The sequence below is a fragment of the Octodon degus genome, unplaced genomic scaffold (genome assembly GCF_000260255.1).
Source record: "Octodon degus isolate 3935 unplaced genomic scaffold, OctDeg1.0 scaffold00014, whole genome shotgun sequence".
NCBI classification, from domain to species: Eukaryota; Metazoa; Chordata; class Mammalia; order Rodentia; family Octodontidae; genus Octodon; species Octodon degus.
Window position 1 is genome coordinate 5,214,211 of NW_004524590.1, and position 10,027 is coordinate 5,224,237.

A 10,027-nucleotide genomic window follows, 5' to 3' on the forward strand; every position below is an offset into this window, starting at 1 on the left:
GAGCTCATTTCTGCACTCTTATTCTGCTGTATTTGTCTATATGCCAAATTTTATGCCAATATTACACTGTTTTGATTAGTACGTTTTTGTAACATTTATAAGGTTAATTCCAGTGCATGATGCCTCTAAGATACCTGTGTTCTCTTAATCGGTTCAGTATTATTTATAATATTCAGAGTATGAAACAACCTGTTGGTCAATTTGTCAAAGCAATTTATCTATCCATCTACCCATAGGGAGAGTATGTGGTGTGTATATGTACAAGCAAAATGAAATATTATTCAGCCTTAAAAAGATGCTCACAACATTTGCAACAACAGAAATGAAAAGAGGACATTAGACCAAGTGAACTCAATGATGCATAGGAAGAAAGTGGAAAACTGTATGATTTTATTTATACATGGAATTTAAAAATAGCTAAATTCAGAGGAGCGGAGAGTGCAGGGATGATTGCCAGGATGTGAGATATGGAGAAAGGAGAGAGCTGTTTCTCAAAATTTCTAAGCTCACAGCTGTAAACTGAATCTGTTCTGCTGACCTAATGCAAGCATGGCTACTAAAATTAATTACACTGGACTTTTTTCTTGAAATTTACTAATGGCCTAACCCTCAAGTAGCCTCACAAGAGAAACACACACACACACACGCACGCACCGATAACCTTATGAGATGATAGTTGTGATGGGAAATTGCACCGTTATGTCATTACCCATTACCTATGTGCATGGAATCATCAAAGGGCACAATACACTTTATATCGCTAGTTTTTTCCTTAGCAAAGAAGTATCATTATGCTGATTGTCATTGTATGAACCGTGACATCCACAACCAGCCTGCTGCTTCTGTGACTCCTAAATGCTTTCATTCTCAGAAGAGTAGCTACTTGAAGAATAGTTATTTTGTACAAATATATACATATATATTATGTGTATGCACATAATTTAAACAACCATACTTTGAAGTCTCATTGCTTAACATCTGAAAGTTAAGATTACGCGTGAGAAGTCAATCATAATTTGTAGTCAGTTGTAAGCATCAAAGGAAAGGAATTAAGTAATATTGGTGGACCTCTTAAACTGGGATTTTCTGGAACACACAAAAAATGTCCTAATCCAGGAAGGATTATGGGCCACTCTCAGGCCGTACCTGATGATGAATGCACAGTGGTCACTGCATTCACATCTGAGTCCACCAGGAAGCCGCAGCTGGATTCCTTCAAGGTCCCAAGCACAGTCACAGGCGCAATGGAGGCGTGGCGCAAGGCGGCCTTCAGCGGTGCCACGTGGTTGTACTGGACCGAGGACAGACACCCGACAAAGCCCACGGAGTTTGCTTTAGCAATTTCAGAATCCAATCCAGCATTCTCTAAAATGTAAAAGACAATCAAAAGTCTCTCCCCACAAAATAGGCTACCTGTCCTCTGTGAGTATTATATAAAATGACCAAAATTATCCTGTCATTCTTTGACAAGATAATTGCTGTTATCTCTCTTCATGTCCTCTCTCCAACTTCATCCCATTGCAAGCATCAGAACGTCACCCACATTTCCTAGAAAACTGGCAACAGCATGTCTGCTTAGACATAAAAACTATTGCAAACTTTTACATTTAATGCATGCATTTTATGAGTTGTATAGGAAATGGTCAAGAAGTTTCACACATTACATAGTGGATAGAATTTGTATCATTTTCTTCATGACCTTTTGCCTATAAATGCAGGTTAAAAGTGTAGACAGACAATGAGATTAGAAGTTGCAGTAATTAACTCAGACTTATCGTGTTCATTGTTTTAAGACATTTACATAGACTGACCCAGTTAAAAGTTCGAAAAGCTCTGGTGCTGTCCGCGGTACTGACTGATGAGAATTTTTTTTTTTTTTTCTGAGAGCATTAAACTTTCTTTTTCTCTGTATCGTATTCTTTAAATATTTTGAAAGAATACAAAAGAATAATGAAAACATTAGCAAAGATACATAATTTCACTACACAAAACAATATGAATTTGATAACGTTTGTTATTGTACTGCACAGTGCAGTCTGTAAATTACTTGTCTAGATGACCAGACACATGGATGCAAAATTGGGAAAAATACCTCTACAAGACAGGAAGATGCAATTATTTGGGTTTCTCAATAAGATAATACATGTCATTTTTTAAGATTTGTGATAACTTTGCGTTATTTTCTCTTTAAAATGGTCATTTGAATAAATTGCTACAATACAACTACATAAATCACAATACATAATGAACTATTTTTAAAAATATTATCATTTTAACCGGAGTAGATGTCATGAGTGGTTAATGATTATTTTCTTCAAAAAGTCTTTTTATTTACCAGAAGAAGGTCAAGGATGTTCCTATCTACCAGCATCCCTTATAATTTCATTTGGACTCATAAGTGTCAGAGTGCCTTCATCGATTTCTAAGCTTGTAGTCCATTCACAGTAATCAACAATTGTAATGACAATATGGTGCACAAAGGAAATTTAACCCATCTTAATAATTCTTTCTCTAATGTTCCTTCTATTTTACTCTGCTCTTCAACAACTGTGTAAAATTAACCAATTTATTGTCTCTTTTCTTACATGAGAAGATGGTAACTATGTGTGAGCATACACTTATTTGACGGTTGTAACAAATTTTCACAAAATTAAATGACTTTTAAATCTGAAAATATTCTCTTTAAGTTCTGAGGTTAAGATTCTGGCCTAGCAGTTATGGGGCTGAAGGTCAAGAAGTCAGAAAGACTGCACGGCTTTGACAAGCGCTGGGGACGAAACATTTATTTCCAAGTTTTAGCTTCCACCAGTGCCTCAGTCCTCAGGGCTCAACCTCCTTTGTCTGGCATCCAGACAAGCAACCTGGCTTTGCTCTGGGCCTTACTATAATAGTCACATTTGTCTATAATTCTTTTCTTTTGACTCATTCATTTTTAAGGACCCTTGTGATTACAGTGGTTTTATCCTGATCTTCAAATGAATCTCTGTATTTTCAATACAGATTGGTATGAATATTAATTCCTTCTGTAGCTATAATTCCTCTGTGCCTTGTAGCCTAATAATATATTCACAGATCCCAGGAAAGATGATGAGGGCATCTTTGGGGATCGCTATTCTGCTTAGGAATCCGTGTCTCAGATCCTGCAAGGACATTCTGAATGGTGACAATGAAGATCCAGTGGAGATATGATGTTCCTTTTCCACAGGTATAAAAGAATCCTGGAGCTTGAGAAGAAACCAACTTCTAAACATTCAATCAATTCCCTATAGTCATGTTATATATTTATTACCTAGTAAGAAAAGGATCATATGTGTTTTTGTATTACAAGCTTGAAAACAGTGTCTCTTATGAGATTTCTCACATACCGTTGCATAACAGCCTTACAAACACAGCTATAATAGACTGGAGGGTATTAGCTCATGTCACCAGGAGTCAGAGTACCCAGCTACCATGCAGAGTTGTCAGCAGGCACTGACTGCTCGCTAGCAAATGGTTTCATTTGAGATCACAATATGTAAAGAAAGGTTCATCCTGCGCACAGAGCTTTCGCACTGCGGCAGCAAGTGCCACATCATTGCGGCTGTACCTAGAGGCTCTCCGTCAAAAGTGCCAACTTACATCCTGAGAACTCAGTTGGAAAGAAGCCTACATCAGTGCCAAGGACTTAGGAGGACATCACCATAGTGACTGTCAGGAACACAAGGTCCAGGTACAATTGTGGGCACCTGGAGGACAGTTGGGTGAAATGCCAGAAAGATGACATTCTCTCCTTGAAGGAAGCAATGTCTCCAACAAAGTCCTATCTCCAGGGGAAAATTTTTATTCTAGGTGTACAATAAAAAGGGAGGCTCTGAGATATTTCATAAAAGAAACAAAGAGAGCAAAAATGCCTAATGTGAGAGGAAAGAGCTCTCACTGTGAGGCCTCACATCGTGATTTCTTAGATTCTTACCTACACAGAGAACTCAAATATTTATTGTAATTCCAAATAATTTTTACCTCTTTTAGTAGCATTAACCAATGTATAATAAATTAAGAAATAAGTACACATGTACATAAATAATAGTACGTAAAAAGCTACACACACATCAGCATTCACTATTGAATAGTAGCTATCTATCACTGTAACAATTGATTTTTCACACATTTATTGTTGGCCTCCCAGGCTTCTCCAGGTACTTGTTGCCACACACCCAAATGTGCAGGTGAAACAGCTCAGAGGCTGAAAGAAGTTAAAGGCCATCGCGGGATGGAGTTGAGATTTCAGTGCGAGACTTTCTGACCTTAAATTCTTTACACTTCATGTAAGCAATGCTGCTCCCCAAAAAGAAAAATGCAAACCTCAAAAAAAAATCTCTAAAGTAATTTTCTACAAATTAGCTAAAAGAAATAGGGTGCAAAGCTAAAGAAAGTGCAAGTTATTTTGGCTCAACATTCAACAGAATTCACTGAACTCTACACTAAAGTCATTTCTCAGTCCCTTTCCAAAGCCATCTAACTCAGTTTTTAGTTACAATTGAATTACATTCATAAAGAGACAGACAAGTGAGGGCAATATTTGAACTACTGATCCAGAAAACGAATATCAAAGGCAAACTTAATAGTTAGTGTGGTTTCTCAAAAACAAAATGAGAATGCAACGACCCTACCCCTGTAGGCACAACTCTATTCTCTTTTATGCTCTTTCCAAGATACTCTGCTAATATATAAAATCTCCAATCAACCCAGCATAATTTCAAGGTTTATCCTAGTAACAAAATTGCTATTTTTAAGAAAGTACAATTTCCTTACAAGACTGCATCACATTTAAACGTCTTATTTATTTAAAATGAACTTAGTTTATTCCTCCTGGCATACTTTAAATGCTAAAAAAACCACAGCTTCTCATATGCTTTGCATTCTAGACCCATGCATTTGATTCCAGATGTAGAAAGCCACAGGAGATACTGAAACAGTCCTGGTGGCAAGTCAGACCCTCAAGGGTGGGCCACGCTCTTGCAATGGGGCTTCGGTTTCTCTATACTTGAGCAACAAATATCATCCTTGATGCATAAACTGCATTGAAATACATATAATAAATATATGCTTCAAAAACAAATAACAATAAAAATAAAAGTATGCTTCTTAGTCTCATGCCAATATAAACTTGTCAGTGGGGTTGCTGTGCATTTCTTTCATACAGTTACGTCCAGATGACCCCTAAAGTCCTATGTGGTCATACAGGGTGCTTTTTAGAGGTGGCTGGTATAGGGAGCAAGGCTGGAACCTAGAGAATGTGACATGGGGATGAAGGCCGTGATTCTGGACTGATTCACAGTGTGACCCTAGAATTAAGCTGCCCACCCCTGGGTGTTAGTGCTCTCTGCCCTGAGAGCTGCTATTGTCCAGCCTGCTACTTGCTGCCGCTCTGTCCCGACTGTGCTGCCTTTCGCCCGACTTGCACTGCTTCCCGTCCCTCCCCTGTCAAGCTGTTCTGCCCGGCCGCCCTGCCTTGGAACCAGCCAAATATGATCCGAAACCTCTACAAACTGAAACAAATCTCTCCTCCTTTAGTTTGGGTGTCAGGTATTTTTTGTCTCAGCACAGCTAATCTATTTGAAATATAATCTCACGTCTCGCCTACTTAACCAACTTTTTTGTTGTGAGAACACTTAAAACTTTTGTGGGGCTTTTTTAATATCAATAACCTAATTTGCACATGCACAGCTCATCTTAATTGTAGTCACAAAGACGACTTCAAATTGAACAAACATAGAACTCAAATTTTACTTAATGAGAGTCATATCTTTTATGGTTTTAAAGCCCGAACTTCTGCATAATTTTCAAACACTTATTTCTTCAAACTGCTTTCTTCTGCTCTGTGCTGGTGGCTTGCTATGCCGAAGAAAGAAAAGATGCTCAGAACCAGCTTCAATCCCAGAATTCCCAGCACTTGACCTAGTTGCTTTTGTTTGACAGCAAGAGAAGGCTAGAGCAAATTCAGGCTAATTTTATGCAAGCAGAATATAGTGGGGCTTTTTTAATATTAATAAAAAATAGGATTAGCCATTTGCTAACAAACAGATATCTCTCTAGGTTATAAAATGATTTTTGGTATATACATCAAAAATAATTTATGACATTTAAATCCTGGTCACAAAACCAGCCATGGAAACACTTCACCTGGGATTACAAGTGTAAAGCATTGTACTATAACAAAATGTAAATAGAGCACTAACATTAAAGGATGATGTGAAGAACAAGTGTGTTATGGTTTGTGTCTAGGTGTCTTCCCAAAGCCTCATGCACTCGTTGGATGCAGTCACTGGGGAGGGCTCTAGAGTTTGTGATTACTTCCTGACCCAATGCAGGGATTATGGGTGTGAGCGCTACCCCATCCCTGGGGTAGGGAATCTGCATCACAAATGTAAGGAGAGAAAATTGCTAGCAGCCTCAGCTGCTGCTCCTCCCTTTGCTCTTGCTGTTTTCTGCCTCCGTGAACAGCTGCCTTCTGCCTTGTGTCACTCTGTCTGGAGCCAGACAAGTATGGACTGAAACTGCCACTAACTGTGAGCTACATAAACCTTTCCTTCCTTCATGTTGGGTGTCGGGTATTTTGTTACAACAACGAGAGAAAAGTAACCGAGACCATGTACAAGTAAAATTTTTCTCTTCAGAATTCATTGTGGTTTTCAGGGAAAGAGTGAAGCATCTGAAAACTTAAATACCAGAAGGGTCCAAATTCTCTCATCAAATTGCTAAACTTTGAAAGTGACTGAATCAAACACACACGCGCGTACGCACACGCGCACACACACACACACACACACACAGCATTTGCTTCATGCATCTATGCTTTTTGTGATATGCTCATTTGTGCAGTATTCTATGCAAACATCACACCACTGTGAAACGTAAGAGAGTAAGATAATCGCCCCACTATCTAGTTAGGCAAACTCAAGAGAGTAAGATATTCACCCCACTATCTAGTTAGGCAAACTCAAGAAATGTAAGATCCAGAAATTCTGCAAATCAATTTTTTGGTCTATGATGAATTCAGGCCTGGAACCTCGGTCTATCAGCTCCTGGCCCTTCCCATTCTCTTTACATGAGGTCATGCTCCTTACATGTCTAGAGGTATTGATTACTGATTGGTCTACCATTTCAGGCCATTGATGACCACTCAGGCTAACTGAACACAGAGCCCACTCTGCGCTCCACACTATCTGAGCTGCTTGGATGGCTCTGGATGGATACCTGCAGTTCTTGCTATCCAGAAGACCTTCCTTTCTCTTCTCTACCTGAATAACTTCTGTGCTTCATCTTCAAAACATACATCTATTTATCGGCCAGCTATCACAGAGTCAGCTCTGTAGTCAGTGGAGGACTTAGGAAGACCAGCACTAAAACATTTGCCATCACTGTCAGCTCTCAGGCACCAAGGAGGCTGAATTTAACAGACCAGCAATGACTTCAGGTAGTAAATCTCACAGCAGGAGGAGATCAGCATGACTGTGTGTTCCCTTCTGAACACAGAAGGGAGCTCTGGCACAGTCTAGGGCCAGAGAAATCACTGGGAATGCGCAAGCACTTCTAGGGAAACACATAAAAATGCACAACACAGACTCCCAGCCAGTTGGTCTCTTATGAGGGTGCTCATACACGCACTTCAAGAGCATATTCTTAAGCAGTTACAACAGACCATTCATAGGCTATGTTGTGAGAATTACCACTTTAGAAAAGGTTACTTCAAACAAATATACTTAAGTAAGTGCTTACACACCAAATAGGATATGGTTAGAATGTTCCAGACACTAAGCAAAGGCAGCAGGAGACATACAGGGAGAAAAATCCATCTCAATGAAGACTATGACAAGACAAATTAACTCTGTGTTAATAACGTAAAAAATGATTTTGAGGGGCTGGAGAGATGGCTCAGTGGTCTAAAGCAGCTACTTGGAACAAGCTTGGCAAAGCACAAGGACCGTGGTTCAATCCCTCAGCACCACATGCCAGCCAGCCTCGCCCCCTGGTGGGCTGAGCTGGCCACACACACACATAATAAATAAATGTAATAAATAAATAAATAATTTAAAAAAATGATTTTGAAGATACAAGTAAAGTCTTTCATATTCGCCAGCCGTTTTGTTTCCTAAGGTTACACTGATTTTGGTTTACCATGAAGTTCGTCTCCCTATTCTTGCTGGCGGGAAGCCTGTCCCCTTCAGGCCTTAGTCCATCCACGAGAGGACAGTGCCCAGGACACACAGTAAGTGTTCAGTCAGCGCTGGCAAAGGAAATTAAGGAGCAGAAAAGTAAATATTTCCTAAAATCTACACAGTGCAGCCTAATTTGTGGTATATTTATAAGCTATCTCAAATTTTTTTATTTTGGCCACTTATAAATATAGTTTCTGTGCTTTCAAAAACTTTCACAATAATGGTAGCTTGTCCAGAACACTCTCTGTGAGGCAGGCTAAATTTTGATTAGAATTCTGTTAGTATTTCCTACAATCATATAGAAGGGCGCATGGAATAATTACCTTCATTATACTCATTGTCTTGTGAACTGAAGCTACACGAGCCGCCTGTAGGGATTCTGAGTGGCCTCATAGGAGTGCCGGCCACCTGTCAGCATATCTGCTCTCTCCACCACAACTCCACGCTTTGTGAGTCAGGACCTATGCCCAGCCTCCTCTGATGTCGAGGAGGACTGCGTCCCCTGGCACTGCCGCCGTGCAGTCTGCTGCTCTTCAGGTGGCAGCTTCGAGGCTCTGGGAACCTACGTGAGGAGCTTTTCTTCTCGCCCCTCCTTCCCTCCCTCCGATTCTTAATGTTGAGCCCAGCTGATTTCCACCTAACTCTATTCTGTACACCTTGTAATGTGAGGCAGTGGTGTGAGGGACTGCTCTGCTTGGTGCCCAGAGGAGCTCCTGAGATCAACAAGAAAAGGCAAGAGTTTATTCTGAATCTTAGTACACAGACAAAGGGAGAGCCAGGGCATTCCACAAAAGAAATCTTGCCACCTGTGTAGCAGAGTTTTTCTAAGGATTGGAGGACTTGGGGAAAGAGTCTAAGCATGAATGTGCACATGTCCATAATGCCTTGCCTGAGTGGCTTGTTCTGCTGATCTTTCAGGAGCACTTGAGTGATTATAATTAAAGGAGTGAGGGAGATGCCTGCACTCCTGGCCTCCCTTACTGGGTGGAAACATGCCCGTACTTCTTACAAATGCTGTATCACTTAGTTGTGAGAATGGTCAGGGGCCCATGCGCACTCCCACCCCCACCCCCATGACTCTCCTCTGCGCTGTCTTGGGGTTTATTTTCCCTCCTGATGGCAGACGCTTGGTGCTTACTTCTGATATATTTAATGTCATCCTGAAACTTCAGGATCTTCAAGACCAGCTCTTTACCTTCTGAGTGGCAGCTACACCATGGACTGTGTATTTCCCTATCTAGCGCTATGTAAAATTTTTATTTTGAGACTCATAATATCGTTACTTAGATGTAAGCACTGGCAAAGGGACAGCAGCACTAGGCAAGTGCCACCTCCCCATTGCTGTTTGGGGAAAATTTGCAAACAGGTTTGAATCCCCCAGACAGAACCTCTGGGCAGTTCTGGCCAGCTGTCTTCTCTCCTGCCCTTGGCTTCCTTCCCAGGGTTCGTGCTGGACCGTGAGACACGTCAGGACCTTTGACACGTTCCGACCGGCTGGGGCACAGTGTTGAGTTCTCCAGGGGCTGTCTTCAGCACAATCCCTCCTAGCAAAAGCAAGTAACTCCATCTGATGTTTACACCACACAGAATTACAGTTAGGAAACTTCCCAAGAAACAACCCTGTTTGTGTAAGAAGTAGACAAAAGTGGCTGCTCCCATATTTAGGCAAAAAAAATTCCATCAGAAATCATTAATGTGTTTGTCATAAAAAATTCTGGGTTTTGTTTCGTTTTCTCCCAAGAAAAATAAACATGAGTCTGGTCAGCAAGAGAACCTTGTGTAAACAGCAAATGTGTTCACCTACAGAGTAAGTCACCTTAGATTTTCAC

The 10,027-nt window shown here is 40.5% G+C and overlaps 1 protein-coding gene across 1 annotated transcript in view; it reads right to left on the reverse strand.

Moving 5' to 3' along the window:
* Positions 1–10,027, reverse strand: part of Cntnap5 (contactin associated protein like 5) — a 930,940-nt gene that overhangs the window by 7,483 nt on the left and 913,430 nt on the right. Inside the window, exon 22 of the mRNA XM_004626336.2 lies at positions 1,147–1,365. Coding sequence (XP_004626393.1) covers positions 1,147–1,365 — 219 coding nt within the window. The remainder of the gene's footprint in view (positions 1–1,146; positions 1,366–10,027) is intronic.